Below are 21,604 nucleotides of genomic sequence, written 5' to 3'. Positions count from 1 at the left end.
GTAAAACCCCAAGGGGGGAGGAGACGCCCCTCCCCCCAGTCACTGAAAGAACACCAATGTGGCAGCGAACACTAGAGATAAGAAGAGTACAGACGAACACTGGACAGAAAGAAACGGAAGAAAAGAAGAGGGCCGGAGACTGGTTGACTGACCATGGGAACAAAAATTTGGAAAGAGTCAACCATCCAAATACAAACATTAAAATCTGCAACCAATGAGACACTCGAGGACAAGATACACAGAAAGGGAAAGGGACAGGTCCCCCCCCTAAATGGAACCATAAAAAGGACTACCACGGATAAAATATAAAACGTCGTCAGCCATGGAGGCATCGTCGCATAAAACAAAAGGCAACGTGCCCGGGAGATTAAAAGTCTGGCGGAGGGTGCGCAGGCGGGGACACTCCAACAAAATGTGGGCGACTGTCAACCGGGACCCACACTGACACAGGGGGGGATCCTCCTGACGCAAAAGATGTCCGTGCGGCAGGTAGGTATGGCCGATGCGGAGCCGACACAGGATGACAGAGTCCCTGCGAGAAGCCCGCAGGGAGGACCGCCACACATCAGTCGTCTCCTTAACAGCCCGCAGTTTATTCGGAGAAGTCAGGCTACGCCACTCGTCATGCCATATCTGAAGCACCTTACGGCGCAACGCCAGCTGCAAATCACAAGCCGGGAGGCCGATCGCCAAAGTGGGGGCGTCGACCGCCCCTTTGGCCAGCCTGTCGACACGTTCATTCCCCGGGATGCCAACGTGACCTGGCGTCCAAACAAAGACCACCGAACGACCAGAGCGGGTAATGGCAAAAACAGACTCCTGAATAAAGGATACCAGAGGAGAAGAGGTATAGCAGCGGTCGATAGCCTGGAGGCTGCTCAGGGAGTCACTGCAGATGACAATGGACGTACCTGAGCAGTAACGCATATGCTCAAGAGCGCGCAATATGGCCACCAGCTCTGCAGTAAAAATACTGCAGCCAGCCGGCAAGGAGTGCTGTTCAACATGGGCAGCGTGAGCAAAAGCGTAGGCAGGACGACCATCCACCAGGGAACCATCAGTGTAGACAGGTTCACAGCCTGAAAATGAGGCGACGAGCGCAAGAAAACGGTGACGGAGGGCCACATGTGGAACCGAGTCCTTGGGTTCCCGTGCCAAGTCCAGGCGGACGGACGGACGGGTCATACACCAGGGAGGCGTGGATGCACAGGCCCGGAAGGGCGGCAGAAGAGGGAACGACCCCAGTTCCGACAGCAGGGACTGGACGCGGACAGCAATGGAAAGCCCAGACCTAGGTCGCCGGTCGGGCAGAGGGAGGACCCTGGCAGGGTAAAGCCGGCGATGATTGGGATGGCCCGGAGAGCAATGCACGTGGACAGCATAGTCGGCGAGCAGTCGGTGGCGGCGAATCCGCAGCGGGGGAACCCCGGCCTCCGCCAGCAGACTATCCACGGGGCTCGTACGGAAAGCGCCAGTTGCAAGCCGAACCCCACAGTGGTGTATGGGGTCCAACAACGTCAACACTGAGGGTGATGCAGACCCATAGGCCAGGCTCCCGTAATCAAGCCTGGACTGCACAAGGGCTTTGTACAATCGCAACAGCGTGCTGCGATCTGCACCCCAAGACGCATGGCACAGGCAGCGGAGGGCGTCTAGGTGCCGCCAGCACTTTTGCTTCAGCTGAGTAATATGAGGAACTCATGTGAGCCGGGCATCAAAGACGAGTCCTAAGAAGCGGCTAGTGTCCACCACTTCAAGTAGGTGACCGTCGAGGTAAAGTTCCGGATGAGGGTGGACCGTCCGACGCTTGCAGAAGTGCATAACTCGAGTCTTGGCCGCAGAGCACTGAAATCCATGAGTCAGAGCCCATGATGCCGCCTTGCGAATGGCTGCTTGCAGCCTGCGTTCGGCGACTCCTGTAGTCGATGAGCTGAATGAGATGCAGAAGTCGTCGACATACAAAGAAGGAGACACCGACGACCCCACGGCTGCAGCCAGACCATTAATGGCTACTAGAAATAAGGAAACGCTCAACACCGAGCCCTACGGGACCCCATTTTCCTGTATATAAGATGAACTAGAGGCAGCACCGACTTGCACCCGGAAAGAGCGGCGTAATAAAAAGTTTTGAAGAAAAGCTGGGAGCTGACCACGAAGGCCCCACTCGCACAACGTAGCAAGGATGTGGTGCCTCCATGTTGTGTCACATGCCTTCCGCAGATCAAAAAATACAGCAACGAGATGCTGACGGCGGGAAAAGGCCGTACGGATAGCAGATTCCAGCCGCACCAAATTGTCCGCAGCAGACCGGCCCTGACGGAAGCCACCCTGGGATGGAGCGAGGAGACCGCGCGACTCAAGGACCCAACACAAACGCCGCCCCACCATACGTTCGAGCAATTTGCACTAAACGTTGGTGAGGGTAATGGGACGATAGCTGTCCACCGCCAGAGGGTCCGCACCGGGCTTCAAGATGGGGACGATAACACCCTCTCGCCATTGCGACGGGAACACGCCCTCGCTCCAAATGCGGTTAAAGATGGTGAGGATGTGTCTCTGGCAGTCCCCGGAGAGATGCTTCAGCATCTGCGTGTGGATGCAGTCCGGTCCTGGCGCTGTATCAGGGCAATCGGCGAGGGCAGCGAGGAATTCCCTCTCGCTGAAAGGAGCATTGTATTTTGCAGAACGACGTGTGTGGAATGATAACGGCGTCCGCTCGGCGCGCTCCTTTAGAGAGCGAAAGACAGGAGGGTAAGTTGCAGTCGCAGCACTCGTAGCAAAGTGCGTGGCAAGGTGGTCAGCAATGGTGGCAGCGTCCGTGCAGGTAGCGCCGTCCAGGGAGATTCCAGGGACACCCATAGGGGTCTGGTATCCATAAATCCGCCGGATGCGGGACCACACGAGCGACGGGGAGACACAGGAGCCCAAGGATGAAATGTACCTCTCCCAGCACTCCTGCTTACGCCGTGCAATAAGACGACGGGCCAAGGCACGGAGCTTCTTAAAGGCGATGAAGGTCTCCAGAGACGGGTGCCGCTTATGACGCTGGAGAGCCCACCTACGGTCGCGAATAGCCTCAGCAATCTCCGGCGACCACCAGGGGACAGCCTTCCTCTGAGGGAGTCCAGAGGAGCGGGGGATGGCAGTCTCGGCCGCAGAAATAATTGACGAGGTCAAGACACGGACCACCTCGTCAATGTCACCCTGTGGGGGAGAAGCAATGGTAGCAGCGGAAGTAAAAGCCGGCCAGTCAGCCCTGTTGAGAGCCCAGCAGGGCAGGCGCCCAGAAGAATGACACTGGGGCAGTGACAAATAGATGGGAAAATGGTCACTACCACACAGGTCAGGATGCACTCTCCAGTGAAGGGATGGGACAAGTCCGGGGCTGCAAAGAGAGAGATCGATGGCCGAGAACGAGCCATGGGCCACACTGAAATGTGTGGGAGCACTGGTGTTCAAGAGGCTAAGGTCGAGCTGAGCCAACACATGCTCCACAGCGCGACTGCAGTCATCGGAGACAGTCCCACCCCATAGAGGGTTGTGGGCACTGAAATCGCCCAGAAGCAGCAATGGCGGCGGGAGTTGAGCCAGCAGCGCAGCCAAGACATGTCGGGGGAGCTGCCCATACAGAGGAACGTAAACAGAGCAAACAGTAATAGCCGGCGAGAGCTCAATCCTGACAGCGACTGCCTCTAAAGGCGTCAGAAGGGGTACTGGCGAGCTACAGACAGAGTGGTGAACGAAGAGGCAAACTCCACCTGAAGCTCGTTGACAGTCAGCGCGGTTCTTATAGTATCCCCGATAACCGCGAAGGGCAGGGGTCCGCATCACTGGAAACCAAGTTTCCTGAAGAGCAATGCAGAGAACAGGGGAAACACGCAGAAGCATCGGGAAATAACCGCCGCAATTCCACTGGAGAATGGAAGCAGGAAGGGACTGGGAGGGCGTTAAGGCGACTAAGAGGCAGACGGTGCCGCAGAGTCAACGGCCGCCACTGGGCGAGAATCAGCTGTGTCCATAGGAGAGGCCCCCGAGGGTTCCGTGAGGGCGAGATCCGTGGCAGAGGCGAGGATCTCCACCGCATCCCCAGAGCCAGAACTATTGACAGCAGGCGGTTCTGAAACTACCGGAGTGTCCTTCTTCTTGGACACGTTCCGTTCTTTCTTCTCACGTCTGTCCTTTGGCTTAGAGGGCTGGGAAAGTTTCTCTGAAGGAGCATCGGAGGCTGACGACGACGCAGAAGCCCTACGACCAGCAGGTGGAGGAACCTTCAGCCACTGGCTGACATCCGGTGGGGTAGCAGAAGAAACGGAAGAAGGGAGGGCCCCAAGGGACCCCTTCCGCGAGAGAGGAGCCGGCAGAGACGACGCCGTCGGAGAAGGAGGGGGAGGGATCGACCCCCCTGGTTTTGGAGCAGATGTCACTCCCGAAGCATGTGCGGGGGGAGTGACAGAAGTGGGTTTGCCCCCAACTGCTAAGGGGGCAACAGAGGAACGCTTGCTCCCAGACACGAGGGGGGCAGACAGAGATGTACATCCCTGAGGGCCCACTGAAGGCGGCACAGAGGAGGCGACAACTGCCGCCCGTGAGGGCGACAATAACGTGGCTGCAGCATAAGAAGTTTGAAGAGGGACAGGATGCAACCTTTCAAATTTCGGTTTTGCCTCGCGATAAGTAAGCCGGTCCAGGGTCTTAAATTCCATAATCTTCCGCTCCTTATGAAGAACGGGGCAGTCCGGCGAGCATGGAGAGTGGTGTTCCCCACAGTTGACACAGACAGGCAGGGGCGCACATGGAGAATTGGGATGAGAGGGGCGTCCGCAATCTCGACATGTGGCGCTGGATGGGCAACGGGAGGACATATGCCCAAACTTCCAGCACTGGAAGCACCGCATCGGGGGAGGGATGTATGGCTTGACGTCACAACGGTAAACCATTACCTTGACCTTCTCAGGCAATACAGCACCCTCGAAGGCCAAGATAAAGGCACCGGTGGCCACCCTGTTGGTCTTGGGTCCTCTGTGCACACGACGGACAAAATGCACACCACGTCGTTCCAAGTCAGCTCTCAGCTCGTCATCGGACTGTAACAAGAGGTCGCGATGGTAAATAATCCCCTGGACCATATTTAAGCTACTGTGGGGAGTGACGGTAACAGGGATGTCTCCCAGCTTATCACACAAGAGCAACGCCCGTGACTGGGCTGGGAAGGACGTCTTGAGGAGGATGGACCCATTCCTCATTTTAGACAACCCTTCCCCAAACTTATCCTCCAGGTGTTCCACAAAAAACATAGGCTTTGTCGAAAGAAAGGAGTCACCATCAGTCCTGCTGCAGACAAGGTATTGTGGTACATAAGGCTCCTGCTTGGCACTAGATCTGCGTCCCTCCCATGGCGCAGCCAACGGGGGGAACGACTGAGGATCATATTGTGCAGCATCGAATTCAATTCTGCCTCGCTTAGAGACGCTGGTGGCAGTGCGACCACCAGCTTGGTGAGATTTATTGCGCTTCATTGCGCCACATCCGCCCAGATGCCACCTACTCCGAACGAGGGCTCTCCCCAAGGGCGCCACCCAGCCAAAGCAACGGGTACCTGGCCGATATCCCATTGCCCGGAGTCCCCGTGCCCCAGACTAGATGGGCACATACTCCTTGGCATGCATGGGGAGGAAACAGCTCTGGCATCTGTAGTGCGATCCCTGCGTGGTCAGGGGGCTACCACCAAGAGGGTACACGACGACCCCACCACAACGGACTGGCTACCGTGCTGGATTTTAGGTGTTGAAAGGGTCCACAGTTGTCGTGGGCGTTAAGAAGGGGATTGCGCACAAGACGAGGAGGCAACCCAGAAGACATGGGGTGTAAATCCCTCCACACGACAATAGATAGCATGCAAGATGGAGGCGCACGATGGACCAATAGAAAAACACCACGTAAGGCATCCTTCCCCAAACGGCACGCACTAACAACGGAAATTTTGAAAATGGCAGGTCAAACCCAAGTGGGGACCATCACATAAGGGAATGGGCAGGACTGCAATGCGACGACGAGAAAGTGGGCTTAAAGATCTCAATGCACAATGGACACGATGCACCTTGTAGAGCGCCCTTCCCCAACTGGCTCGCTCTTAAGGAAAATTTTGAAGAATGGAGGTCTAACCCTACAGAGGACCATCACTTAAAGGCCGAAATGCGTGAAACTCCTACTCACCTCGTACGGCAGGCAGGAATACCTCGGGCCTATTCTAACCTCTGGACCTGCAGGGGGGAAAAGGGTCATAATGTGTAATAGGCAGACATCTATCCCGACAATCACACAGGAATTCCAAACTGTATCAAGATCCACTGCAAGTAAGTACTATGACATTTAGGCGGGAGATGAGAAAAGTTGGATTTCATGGTCAAGCGGCTGCTCATAAGCCACACATCACACCAGTAAATGACAAACCACACTTTGCATGGTGTAAGGAGCATAAACATTAGATGATTGAACAGTGGAAAAACGTGTCGAGTGACGAATCATGGTACACAATGTGGCAATCTGATGGCAGGGTGTGAGTATGGTGAACGCCCAGTGAACGTTATGTGCCAATATATGTAGGGCCAACAGTGAAATTCGGAGGTGGTGGTGTTAAGGCTTGGTCATTTTTTTTCATGGAGGGGGGTTGCACCCCTTATTGTTTTGCATGGCACTATCACAGCACAGGCTTACATTGATGTTTTAAGCACCTTCTTGCTTCCCACTGTTGAAGAGCAATTCGGGGATGGTGATTGCATTTTTCAACATGACTGAGCATCTGTTCATAATGCACGGCCTGTTGCAGAGTGGTTACATGCCAATAACGTCCCCGTAATGGACTGGCCTGCATGGAGTCCTGACCTGAAACCTATAGGGCACCTTTGGGATGTTTTAGAATGGTAACTTCGTGCAAGGCCTCACTGACCATCATCGATACCTCTCCTCAGTGCAGCACTCCGCGAAGAATGGGTTACCATTTCCCAAGAAACCTTCCAGCACCTGACTGAACATATGTCTGCGAGAGTGGAAGCTGTCATCAAGCCTAAGGGCAGGCCAACAAAATATTAAATTCCAGCATTACCGATGGAGGGCACCGCAAACTTTTAAGTAATTTTCAGTCAGGTGTCCGAATACTTTTGATCATGTAGTGTATCTGCATCTACAGCTACACTCTGCAAACCACTGTGAAGTGCTTAGCATGGGGTACATTCCATTGTACCAGTTATGATGGCTTTATCACATTCTATTCACATACAGAGCACAGGAAGAATGATTATTTAGATGCCTCCATGCTAGTATATTTAATCTAAACTTGTCCTCACAATCACTATATGAGCGATATGGAAGGTGTTGTAGTATATTCCTAGAATAATGATTTGAAGGCCATTCTCAAAAGTTTTTAAGCAGATTTTCCCAGTTTAGGCCTATCTTCAACGGTGTGACAGTTCAGTTTCTTCACCATCTGTGTGACATTCTCTCACAAGTCAAACAAATGTGTGACCATTTGTGCTGTTCGTCTCTGTATAGGTTCAGTATCACCCGTTAGTTTAATTGGTACATCCCCACAATACTGAGCAATATTCTAGGATGGGTCGCACAAGTGATTTGTAACCAATCTCCTTTGTAGACTGATTGCATTTCCACAAGCTGTTAAACCCAGGTATTTGTATGAGCTGACTGACTGGTTCCAACTGTGACTCACTGATATTATAGTTAAAACAAGCTGTCAATCTTTGCACCATTTTGACATCTGATTGAATATATGTGCAGCTTCTTTCGGACAGTGATTCATTACAGATAACAGCATCATCTATGAGAAATCTGATGATACTATTAATATTGTCAACAAGGTCATTAATATACAACAGCATGGGTCCCATTCCACTTCCCTGGGGCATACTTGGTGTTACTTCTACACCTTGCTATGTCCTTTCTACTAAAAAAAATCAACAATCCAGTAACACATCTCTCTTGATACCCCACACAATTACACTTCTGATACAAATAGATTTGATACTGAGTCAAATGCTTTTTGGAAATCAATAAATACTGTATCTGCCTGACTGCTTTGACCTATAGCTTTCAGTATGTCGTGTGAGAAAAGTTCGAGTTGGGTTTCACAAGATCAATGTTTTTCAGCATCCATGCTGGTTAGCATGGAGGTCATTCTGTTCAAGATAACTCAATATTATGATTGACAAGCTCAGAATATGAAGATTCTGCAACAAATAGGTATGCTTTTGTGGATCACTTCTGCTACCCTTCTTGTAGACTGGTGTAAACTGTGTTCTTTTCCAACTACCGGGAACAGTTGTTCGGTCAACGGATTTATAATAGGTTCTAGTATAAAGATGGGCTAACTCAGCCACAAATTCAGTGTAGAATCTGATAGGGACTCCACTGGGCCCTGGAGCTTTGTTCAGTTTTAATGAATTCAATTGTTTCTCATTACTGCTGAAATTAATATTTATTTTACTCATGTTTTCAGTGATACGAGGTATTAAATTGGGGCAATTCTCCTGGGCTTCCCTTTGTAAATTAACTTTTAGAATTGGAGATAAGCATTTCTGATTTTGCTTTGCTACCCTTGATTTCAGTTCCTGTCTCATCCATAAGTGACTGGACACTAACTTTGGTGCCACAAATGGCCTCCACATGTGACCAAAATTTCTTTGGGTTTTTAGAAAGATCATCTGACAATATTTTGCTATGTTGTAGTCAATATCATGCTACCGAGACTTGATTCATGGACCATCCTCATAGCCTCAACTCTGTCAGTACCTTCTACTTTCCAACCTGCATACCCTCGATGTATTGTTTGTGTTTCAGTGTGACATGAGTCCTAAGCACATCAATTTCTCAAATATTTTAGAAAAAACATATCAGTGCAGAAATTGGATGATGATAATTTAGATTTTTTCTGTCACTTTCCTTATAAGATGGTTAAATGACACATGTTAACGGGTGCAGAAAAATTCCCTGGGCTAATGAAGCATTACATATATTATCTGTTGCAACTTGGGAATTATCAAGCAAGAGTGATTAATAGTATCTTGTGCACCAGCTGGTAGCCCTGTCTCATTTCTCTATATTCCTCATGGTTGTAATTCTAATGTCAGTCATTACATTTAACACTGTTAAATTTATCTTGAATGATAGGGTTTACTGAGTTACAACACTGCTGGAGACTATGGCTTTCAGGCAGTACTGACGGCAGCCTTTTGCACCTAGCAATTGAAGCTGCCGACAGTGGTGTGAGAGGTCAGGGCTCTTCTTTTGGCACACAGACTACAGTAAAGCATTGTGCTATTCAGTCTAATTTTCAGGTTGAGAATAGCTCTATCTTTACACAAGCAAACAGCAAAACAAAAGAAAGTCTCAAATGGAACAAGGTAACCAAATGATAACAAAAACATACCAAAATGTGCTGAATTAAAAAAATCTATTCATGTATATCTCTGAAATGAAAATCTGGCAAGAGAAACAGTCAAAACCAGGAAAGTATAAAGAAGAAATTGCAGAAACATATTCTGGCAAGACACCATATTTTAACAGTTAAGATGGAATATTGTACAGTAACTAACATCAAGATTACATATACGACAATGGAAAAGTGTCTTTAAATGTGTTTATGCTTAAAGAAATGAGTTAGCAACACAGATACTTAATAGTGGGAATGGTGGCCTCTAGAGAAACAAAGATATTGATTCAAATCATATTCATATTTTGAAATTATCTACACCAATGCCACAGCTTCAGTTAGGCATGCACCATTCCAAACTGAAAGATGAGTCAAGAAAAGATATTCATTGTCCAAACTATTTTCATTGGCACTAGAGAAAAATTTTCACGTTTCTTAAGAAAGGAAAACGAAGAAAGCAGACATTTTAATGAAAGAACCTTAAAAAGCAAATTTAAAAGTTGGGCTTAAAAGGAAATAGTATTAATTATAAATGAAAAGTACCAAACTATCAATTTCTACATTTTAACTGACTAATTATGAGACAGAACTGCTAGCCAATACTTACCTTTTGTAGGCAAAATGTATAGTACCATCTATATGTAGATGTCTATCAACAGTCCTACACTTTTCACCCCCTGATGGTCAGCAGCTCTGTCTAATAACTCATTTGTTTTCTCGCTTGACTTTCCTTTTGATACTATATAACTAACCAGTCTGTTAGTCTCATTATGGCTTTTTAAGCATAAAACCAGTTACAATACACTGAATTGCCAAAGAAACTGGTACAGGCATGCATATACAAATAGAGGGATAGGCAAACAGGCAGAATATGGTGCTCTGGTCGGCAACGCCTATATAAGACTACAAGCACCTGGTGCAGTTGCTAGATCAGTTACTGCTGCTACAGTGGCCAGTTATCAACATTTAAGTGAGTTTGAACGTGGTACAGTTGGTGCACAAGCAATCGGACACAGCATCTCAAGTTAGTGATGAAGTGGGGATTTTCCCATACGGCCATTTCATGAGTATAGCGTAAATGTGTGTGTGTGTGTGTGTGTGTGTGTGTGTGTGTGTGTGTGTGTGTTTGAGGTTTACGGGCGCTAAACAGCGTGGTCATCAGCGCCCAAACGCATAGAAACAGGATCACAAGCGGTGAAGGGACGAAGACGGACGCCGAACAAGGAGAACGGCTAAAAGACACAGGCCTGACGCAGTTCCAAATGCGCACATACAGAGGCAAAACAAGAGGATAAGAAACGCACTAAAAAAGGAAAGGAAACACAAGGAAAAGAGAACAGATACCGAAGGGAAACAAGGAGGTAATCGTGACTGGCGGACCTCTTACCTAAAACCTGGGTGAGACAGTCACCCAGCAGCACATTAAAACCTTCTCCCTAAAATCCGAGGCAACAGATTGGACAGGACACAAAACCGTAAGACCTTAACCACAGTCGCTGCGTCGTCTTGCAAAATAGAGGGCAAATCCGGTGGCAAGGAAACCACCGCCCTCTGGTCAGAGAATAAAAGACAGTCAAGTAAAACGTGGCGGACAGTAATCTGGACGCCACAAGCACTGCAGATTGGGGGGTCCTCCCGCCGGAGTAAAAAACCATGCGTGAAGGGACTGTGTCCAATGCGGAGGCGAGTGAGGAGAACCTCATCCCGCCTGTATGACTGGTAGGACGTACGCCATGGTCGCGTAGTGGCCTTTACCAGACGCAGCTTATTGTCAGAAACTGCCAACCACTCCTCTTCCCATTGATGCAGAACACGAAAACGCAAAAGGGAGGTTACAGCATGGAGGGGGAGGGCACATTCAACAACGTGGGGGAGGGAACATGCATCTTTGGCAGCCACATCCGCCAGTTCGTTTCCCCTAATACCCACGTGCCCCGGCACCCAGCAGAAAGAAACCTCCTTCCCCTGCCGTTGCAGGTGGAGTAGGGCATCATGGATGTTCTGGACGACCGTATCCGCTGGGTACAAGTGTTGCATGGTCTGAAGGGCACTCAGGGAGTCAGAAAAGACGAGGAACTTAAGACTGGTAACACATCTCATCTGCTCCAATGCCCGCAAGATTGCAAACAATTCGGCATCGAGGATGGTAAACGCCGCAGGAGGCCGTAACTTGATGACTCGATCAGGGAAAACAACAGCACAACCAACAGAGTCCCCCTGTTTAGAGCCATCTGTGAATACAGGTACATGGTCCGGATGCTGGTTTAAAATATCGTAAAACAAGGAGGTAAAAACAAACGCCGGAGTGCAGTTCCTCCGGTACTCCGACAAGTCTAGAAGGATGCTTGGCCTCTGGAGCAACCAGGGAGGCAGGCGAGTAAAACCTTGTCGTTGGGGGGGCCACACGCTCCACACCAAGGGACTCAAGCAAATGCTTGGCACGAATCCCAAATGGTTTTGTTGCCCTGGGACGACTGGAAAAGAGACGTTCCATAGGCGGTCGGGCAACGGTAGGGTACGCTGGGGAGGTAGGACAGGCAAGGAAATGACACATCCGTCGCACCATGAGGAGTTTCCGCCGGATGGCGAGCGGCGGTTCCCCTGCCTCAGCACACAGGCTGGGGATGGGACTGGTACGGAAGGCACCAGTGGCCAGCCTGATACCCTCATGGTGTACTGCGTCAAGGATCTTCAGATACGAAGGCCTTGCTGACCCATACACAGTGCAAGCATAGTCAAGACGCGATCGGACGAAAGCCCTATAAAACTGCAGCAGACGCGCCCGATCTGCTCCCCAGGACCGATGGCTCAGACACTTCAAAATATTCAGTGCCTTCAGGGCCCGCACCTTGAGGTCTTTAAGGTGAGGCAACCACGACAACCTAGAATCAAAAGTGAGGCCCAGGAACCTCACAATGTCTCTAAAAGGAAGAACGGTGTCCCTCAGACGCAATTCAGGGGAGGTAAAAAGACGCCGAGAACGATTAAAATGAACAAACACAGATTTGTCTGCAGAAAAGGTAAAACCAGTCTTTGCAGTCCATGCCTCTAAGCGCTTTATCGTAAGCTGTAACTGCCGACTAGCACTGACAAGACTGGAGGAAGAACAGAAAACAGCAAAATCGTCCACAAACAAGGAGCATTGGGCAGGACTCTGGATAGTGGACGTGATACTGTTAATAGCAACGGCAAAGAGGGTGACACTTAAAACGCTGCCCTGAGGAACACCATTCTCCTGCACGTACAAATCCGATAGCACATTACCAACCTGATACCGAAAGAGGCGGTGAAGAAGAAAGGACCGAATGAAGATGGGGAGACGGCCACGAAAGCCCCACTCATGGAGTTGATTGAGGATAAGGCGGCGCCAAGTAGTGTCATACGCCTTATTAATGTCAAAGAAGACCCCTAGACAATGCTGGTTACGTAGAAAGGCCTGCTGGATGGCGGCCTCAAGCAGGGTCAAGTTGTCTATAGTGGAACGACATCTCCTAAAGCCACACTGAGAGGGGCTAAGGAGCTGCCTGGTCTCGAGCAGCCAAACCAGGCGGCGGTTGACCATGCGTTCCAACGTCTTCCCAACACAGCTCGTCAAAGCAATACTCCGATAACTACTGGGATGCGTTCGGTCCTTCCCTGGTTTGAGGAGGGGAATCAAAATTGCCTCCCTCCACGAGTCAGGGTACGTGCCAGATAACCATATCATATTGAAACAGTTCAGGAGAACTTCCTTGGATGGCAGCAACAGGTGCCGCAGCATGCTGTACTGGATTTGATCATGACCAGACGCAGTATCATGAGCCACAGACAGCGCAGAATCCAGTTCCCACATTGTGAAGGGGCAGTTATAGGGTTCAGAATTTAGAGACCGGAAGTCCAAGTGACCCCTTTCGATGGCAGTGCGGTAGCGGCAGAAATCTGGATCACAGTTAATAGTGGCGGTAGATTCCGCAAAATGCATGGCCAGTGTCTGGGCAATGTCTCTCGGCGCCGTGAGGAGACATCCCTTATGCAGCAATGCCGTGACAGGTAGCTGGCTGAGTTTCCCGGAAATCCTCCTGATGGCTTCCCATACTTTCGTAGAACTAGTGGAGCGAGAGATGGAATTCAAGAACGATTGCCATGACCGTCGTTTGCTCTCTTTAATCACTCGCCGCGCTCTGGCCCTTGCCACCCGAAAGGCCGCAAGATTGTCAGCTGAGGGACGGCACTTGAAGCGGCGCAGTGCTGCACGGCGGGCGCGGATGGCTGAGTGGCACTCAGTGGTCCACCAAGGGACAGGACGCCTCTTGGGATGACCGGATGACCGTGGGATTGACAATGCAGCAGCATGTGAGATCACGGCTGCAACATGGTCTACCCATTCGTGGACGCTGGCACGGTGTTCCAAAACAGCCAGTTGGCTGAAAAGTGTCCAGTCAGCTCTGCAAAGGTGCCACCGGGGCGGCACTGGTAATGCCACAGCCTCATCCAGGAGGCGAATCCAGAGGGGGAAATGGTCACTAGAATGGAGGTCAGCTGCAGCCTCCCACAGAGCAGAATCCGCGAGTGCTGGAGAGCAAAAGGAAAGGTCAATAGCCAATGACGATCCGGAAGCAGTACAGAAATGAGTGGGAGCACCAGAGTTGAGGAGGCACAGTTCTTCAGACATCATGACGCTTTCCAGAATGCGACCCCTGGGGCAAGTAGTCCGAGAGCCCCATAAGACATTATGAGCGTTGAAGTCCCCCAGAAGAAGAAATGGGCGGGGGAGTTGGCTAATAAGGTCCGTGAGAGCCTCAGAGTCTATCGCATCCGGAGGTGGTAAATAAACAGAACAGACTGTGAGCCTCCGACCCACAAGAATGTCTACTGCAACTGCTTGCAAGTCGGTGACGAGAGGGAGCTCAGATGATGGGTGCATGTCACGGACAAAAACCGCAACACCACCCTTGGCCCTTTGCCCCGTCAGATCATCTTTTCGATATACGGTATAGCCGCGTAAAGAAGGAGAATCAGTGGCCCGAAAAAGTGTCTCTTGGAGACATAAGCACAAGGGGCACTCTCGTATAAGGAGTTGTAATTCGGCCACATGCGTCCCGAACCCATTCAGGTTCCACTGTAATATGGGAGCCAGTGATCAGGGTGGCTGAACTTTCACCCTGCCTCTGTGCTTTGGAGGAGAGACCGTACTGGCCGGAGATTTATTCCTGGGGCGAGAAGATCGCCCCCGGTCGACATCAATGTCCATAAGCTCCGATGACGACCCACGGGAGATGTCAGACAGTACGATGGCCTCGTCATCGGACCGACGCTGACTAGTCTCCTCAGGTGGCAGAACCTTCATCTTCTGAGGCTTTGTCTTGGGGGGCTTGGAATGCAGAGCCTTGTCAACAGTTGGAGGTTGACTCGCCTGGGCAGAAGGCGCCATATGGGGGGAGGCTGGAAGTACCTCAATGTCAGCAACCACGGCCTTGTCCGACGTAGCGGGGAGAGCCGCAGATTGCAAAACAACCGCAGCAGCACAAGTGCACTGGCAAGCGCAGGTTTTAGTGCTAACACTAGCAACCTCTGTTTGTGTAGCAACAGTGGCCAGTTGTACCGGTTTTTGAGAGCGGAAGCGAAAGATGTTGAAAACACAGGAGGTTGCATGGCCTTAAAGAGCTTCTTGGTCTCACCATAGGGGATGCGCTTAGATGTTTTAATCTCCTGTACCTTCCGTTCTTCGAGATAGATGGGGCAGATCCGGCTCCAGACAGGATGACTCCCAGAGCAATTCACGCACTTCACAGGCGATGAACAATCGGCTCCGTCATGGGCAGGCTGACCACATTTACCACAAGTGGCTATCCCATTGCACCCCAACGTAGTATGCCCAAAGCGCTATAGTGTAAATATCGGGAATCTGGTAAAACATCAAATCTTTTGACTTCACTGAGGCCAGGAAAAGATCCTGCAAGAATGGAACCAACAACGACTAACGAGAATCATTCAATGTGACAGAAGTGCAACCCTTCCTTAAATTGCTGCAGATTTCAATTATGGGCCATCAACAAGTGTCAGCGTGCGAACCATTCAACAAAACATCATCGATATGTACTTTCAGAGCAAAAGGCCCACTCGTGTACCATTGATAACCGCACGACGGTAATCTTTATGCCTCGCCTGGGCCCATCAACACTGACATTGGACTGTTGAAGACTGGACACTTGGGCAATTCCAACAGAATAATGTGACATCACAGAACAATGTGACATCACACAACACCCAGAATTGCTACAGAGTGGCTCCAAGAACACTCTTCTGAATTCAAACACTTCTGCTGACCATCAAACTCCCTAGACATGAACATTACTAAGCATATCTGGGATGCCTTGCAACATGCTGTTCAGAAGAGATCTCCACTCCCATGTACTCTTACAGATTTATGGACAGCTTTGCAGGATTCATGGTACCAGTTCCCTCCAGCACTACTTCAGACATTAGTAGAGTCCATGCCAAGTCTTGTTGCAGCACTTTTGCTTCCTCGCTGGGGCCCTACATGATATTAGGCAGTATACCAGTCTTTTTGACTCTTCGGTGTATAAACTGATAGTGTAGGACATTCACAATTTTGCTCTTTTCATTTATTATCATGAAGTTGTTCTACCAAGCAGTAGCAGAAGAATCTGTTAACAAAATAGGGTTAAATTACAATGAAGTCATAGAACCAACTGATGAGTTTTTGTATCTTGAACAAGATGACAATGGCTGTAAAGGTGTACTTCTATCTTGGTGGCTCTTCCACCACACACTGCTGTTGGCAATCCACTTCCATTGGTCACAACCAATCAGGTGATAGTATGCAATAGCCAATGAGAATCACTGAATCTAGTGACTTGTTTCAGCAGAAGTATTGGCACTTTTGCTTTCAACATGGAAAGAGTGAGACTGACTATTACTGACCTGACTATAATGGATTATGAAACTACTTATTGGTTATTGTATTGCTGTTTCTCAGAATATGACAGGATTTCTTGGGAGCTTGTTTTGAATTCAAGCGTCATAGTTTGGTTGTGAGTTGATAAAGCCAACAGATGCAAATGTAAGATAACTGATCATGGTGACTGACTGATATGTAGTGCAGCCAGAGATATAGGTCAGGTTGAAATGTTGCAGTCTAGTTGCGACTGGTGGAAAACAGGCTGTGGTGATGGACTGATCTGTAGTGTAGCACAACTGTTAGTCCAAAAATTTCGTTTCGTATTTTTGAAATGTTTTGATTTCAGACATAGTGCTTATGAAGGATTTCTAGACTACAGTTTAAATTTGACATAATATTCTATTTTATATGCAACATTCTGCACTATATATTGCATTACACCACCATGTAATTTTGTACTCGCCACACAACGAGAATGTTTACATAACTCCGTTTCCTCATTGGTTCCATTACCTTGTGTAATCATCTTCGTGTTTACATTCCCATTAATCGCTACATAAAGCTATCAACTGCAGCATGCAACGCAAAAGCCGATGACACCGTACCCAAACTTTTACCACAATGACTAGATGGACAGCAAAATAAATAAACCAAGGAGTTAAATTGGTCAGGAGTGTGTCCAATAAAATAAATATAATTTTCAAAACTAAGCTTCACTTGAGCCAAACGAATATTTTATAATCAGTGTGTATTGCCTGGTTTGATTTATGGCAGTGAAACATAACGCAAAACACAAAGCTAAAGGCTCCTCAGTGAGGAGTGAAGAAATATATTTCGGGAATCGCTAGGAGAGACAGGGAGACAAACAAATTAATCTGAGGCCAGACGTGTAGTTAGGCAAATTGATGGTTAGTAGGTGGTCCAATGATTTTATTTGCTGCAGTCCAACAGAGCAGAAAATATTGTGGTGAGAACTAATAGAAGATGGATACATTTCATTAGGAAACATGTCGGGGCAACACAGATGTGTATAGCTATAGAAAGCAATGCATGGAGAAATCGGGAGCAGAGTTTTATTTAGAAGTTGAATGCTTGATGAAATAAATTTATCATCTATTCAAAGAATCCAAAATGTATGTCTTTGTTGACAGAGCTAGCACACATTCATGACCTTAAAATATTTTACAATACAATAGAATGTGTGTTACATTTTCTTGAAAATCATGAATTATTTCCCCTCAAAAATAATGTCAATGATCTTGCATCAAACATAGTCAACTCAATTTTGAAATATGTAAGACCTGAACTCCTTTATACTAAGGCAGGAGTAGGATGAAGTTATTCAGATTTTTGGGTATGGTTTTGAGAAGAGATATACTTGTAAGTCACATACTACTGTCCTAAACGTATTGCTTCTGTAGTGACTGCAAGGACACTTCACACTAATTACAGTTTGCACAAAGAAATTAACGCGGTCATTTTTCCTGCATTTTACAAAACAATAGAATGTGAAGAAATCTTAAAACATAATACAATAATAATGAGGTTACGTTCTGCCATCCACTTGACACTGATTTCAAGAGTACAAAACAATATACATTAAAGTATTTTTTACATATTTTAATACTAACGTGACACAAAACTTTATGATTAGCAACATTTAGCTTTCCCACAAGGAAATAACCTGAATAAATTTTTGGGCAAATAAATTTGATATATGTATAGGTGTATGTTCTAGCATAACTCTGTAGTTTCTGGAGCAACTAACTAACTATGGCACCTGATTATAACTGGCTCCAATCTCTATTGCAAATGGGGGTTTGAGTGTGACTGTTTAAGTTTTGAAAGATGAATGATTTCTGGGAACATAAAGACAAGGTTAAATGCATCTAAAAGTTTCCACTGCAATCAACAAGTTTCTATGTAATTAAATTAACACTTAAATGGCACTGGGACTACCATCCATCAGTATCGTAACCCAAAAAAATCGTAGATTCAACACTAATAGCACCTGTTTCCAATTGTTGTCACAAGCCACCCCTTTCACACTCAGACCCCAACTCCTAAGCCTGATTATGAAATGTAATGAGATCTATCACCAACCATGCTAGTGAGATCAAAAAATATGGAATTGGCAATTGATTATTTTGACATGTCACCCCCTCAAAACTTCCACCTCACCCTTGCATACATGGACTGTTTTTTCCATTCTTTTCCCCAGTTAATAACACATATGAGGATCAACCAGATTAATTTTTGATAAGGAGTTACCCCACAACACACTTTTATTGACAGCTGTATGTGTAGTATTCTAGGGCAATGTTTCACCCAAGAAGTGAAATGTCACCAAGCAGAAATTTTGAATACAGATGGCACGCTACACATATTATCAGACAATTCTTTAGCTTCCTAGGCATACTGATATCTGGCTGACAACTAATTTACACCCTTATTAAGTGTGTCGTCAAGAACAATTTACACTTTAGAAACATATGTTACACCCTCGTATTTAATATCAAAAGGAAACGTTAACCATACTATTCATTACTATACCTTAACATTGATCAGAGGCATAACATGCTAAAAATTTAGGAACTACAATCTGTCTAGCTGGGAAGAGAAATACAGAGTAATGGTTTTTTAGGTGGTGCTTGGAGGGGCGCAGTATACAGCCAAAATTACAACAACAAGGTATTATATGTTAATTTATGGAGCACTGGAAAAATTTCTCTCAGTTGTCTTGTCAAATTATATTCAAATGATATTCCAGTCACACAATGACTTCCTCCAAGATCTTTGGTAAGCTGTGACTGTCACAACAAATACTGTAATGGTATTTAAACTTAACAATGAAAGACAGAGAGGGACAGAACAATAGAGGAAAAAACGACAACAGAATTTTTCTGTCCATGTTCTGTATATAATCTAATAAACTAGCTATAGGATAAAAAACAAAAATTACAGTTCACTAAATAATTATTTCAACTAAATAAATAAAAGAACTTTTTCTTTCTATGATAAAATGAATAGAAGTTGCACTAAATTGATGCAGTACAACAAGGAATTGCGAAAGCACTGCAGGAAATATTGATAAACTGTGATACATAAACCCTGTCTTTTTTTGCAAATTTCAAACCACAGTGTTTTCTTTTCGAATTTTACACTAATGAACTGTTATAGGCTTGAATATATAATGTAATTTTGACTGTAACAGTAAAATTTGGGGACAAGGCAATATGCACTACACAGAACCTAGTGCTCAAGATTGTTTTGTATTCACATTGACAGCAACATGGACTAAAATCATATATTATATCAGACAGTATTTCTTGCTTCAATTCAGCAATTTATTCTTTACATTTGCTCTAGAATTCTAATGACAGCCTAAAAATGATTTAGTTTCTTTTGATGTTATGGTGATGAACAACCAACAATGAAAGCTTTCAAGAATATAATACTAGGAACAAGGGTTATCTTCAACAACCATGATGATCCCTGCAATGGCACAAACAGGAGCAAAATTATGCATCTGTATGCAACCAAAACAACAATAAATTAAAGCAGGTAATGGACACCCACTATAAACATAGATTAAGCACTAAAATCACTGAAGTGAATAGTCATTGTGTAATAGTCTATGAAAATATTTTATTTTAATGTAATAGCTTGCACTTCCATACCCTAGAAAGACGCCATGCACATAATCCATGAAAGATAAAAAAAAAGGACCATTCAATGTTCGAAAAATATTTATCGTTGGTACCAAGCATCCAGAATCAGTTATGACATTATTACTCAAATAGACCGTTCAAAAAAGTTAGCAAAAATATCTGTTTGCCAGTCGTCCGGTTTTCAGCAACAGAAATTAATAAAATTCTATCTCGTTTACATTTACGAATAAAATGTTTCAGACTTACTTTAGAAAAGGAGAATCAAGATTTTCACAAGCCTTGTAGAAAGCTTCTGATCGAAGACCATCAGCGACAAAAAGGACCAGCCTCTTTGCTGGAGCATAGCGTGTAGTAGCATTTGGTTCAATTCCTCTCACTATAGGCGATTTAAAATAAATGTCAAAAATTGATGCAAGAAACACAACGTGAACAAGTAAAGCTTGAAGTATTACGTTCATCGTTTTGGTAATCACTCAGTAACACTACTTGATTTATTGCAAAGCAGATATCGAACCGCAGTACTGGACACTCTGCATTCATGTCTCAAATGGTGACCATGACAATCCACACCACAACCAGTATTTATTTACACTGCACACCAAAGCAACACGCCTTTGAACATTATCACAACAATCCATAGACATTACATGTTACAGCATCCAGCATGTTAGAAGCTGTGAACAGTGAAGGGCCGCCAACAAAATAATGCCAGCCATTTCTATTATAACATACTGTCTATAGAAGATCTGAATATTAGTTATTGATATTTTAAAAAATGTACAATTTGAAATAAATGTTACTGGTGCTTATTTAAATGTACTAACCAGACGTGTAATTGCACTAGATGTACGAGATGTACCACTATATTTTGTGCCTTTATGACATTGCATTGTCTGCTCTGTATAAAACAAACGAATAAACGATTTTGAGGGCTTTTTGAATAGAGGTATCAATCGCTGAGGATTTGCGATTTGTTGAGCAGACGACACGGGAGCTCTGTGGTTCTTTTCTGTGAAATATTTCTTTTGCAGCAAAATGGGGAAGATGCTATGCGGTAGACTTGGCCACTGTTTCTATGTTTCGATACAGTGTATCGATACGTGGAACTGTTTCAGTGTTTCGGAACGGCTGTGGTTCACTGTTTCGAAACAGTGGTGTTTCATTCCGGCCCTGTCTCGAATAACCGGACCAGATTCGATCTCGAGCCAGACACAGAAACTGTATCGTTGTTTCAAAATAAAGCTGTTTCAGTCCACCTATACTTGGAACGGACTAATTGTATTGAAACAGTGATGTTTCATTCCGCTCTGTCTGAAACACAACATACCACTTCATGAAACACTTTCAAGAGTGTCGAAATCTTTTTGACAGGAATAGCATGAAGCTTAAGATATCCGAAAATAAAGCTTCGTTACTAGTTGACTGTCCTATTCCGAAATGGCGTAACATCTGCTTTATAAACACTAAACAAACAATAAAACAACGCATACTATTCACATTCAAAATAATAAATATGTGAAAATCATTCAGTTAAATTACACTTTTTTATAACGTACGCTTCTCTGTTCATTTACAGTAATCATATTAAGA

The 21,604-nt window shown here is 46.3% G+C and overlaps 1 protein-coding gene across 1 annotated transcript in view; it reads right to left on the bottom strand.

Annotated features, from left to right (window-relative positions):
• LOC126272171 (GPI ethanolamine phosphate transferase 1) overlaps positions 1–20,864 on the bottom strand; it is a 292,386-nt gene extending 271,522 nt beyond the window's left edge. Inside the window, exon 1 of the mRNA XM_049974812.1 lies at positions 20,261–20,864. Within this exon, the coding sequence (XP_049830769.1) occupies positions 20,261–20,472 (212 nt within the window). The 5' untranslated portion in view covers positions 20,473–20,864. The remainder of the gene's footprint in view (positions 1–20,260) is intronic.
• Positions 20,865–21,604: the final 740 nt, after the last annotated feature.

The sequence above is a fragment of the Schistocerca gregaria genome, chromosome 5 (genome assembly GCF_023897955.1).
Source record: "Schistocerca gregaria isolate iqSchGreg1 chromosome 5, iqSchGreg1.2, whole genome shotgun sequence".
Classification (NCBI taxonomy): Eukaryota; Metazoa; Arthropoda; class Insecta; order Orthoptera; family Acrididae; genus Schistocerca; species Schistocerca gregaria.
Note: the sequence above shows the minus strand (reverse complement) of the source record. Positions and strands in the feature narration are given on the sequence as shown.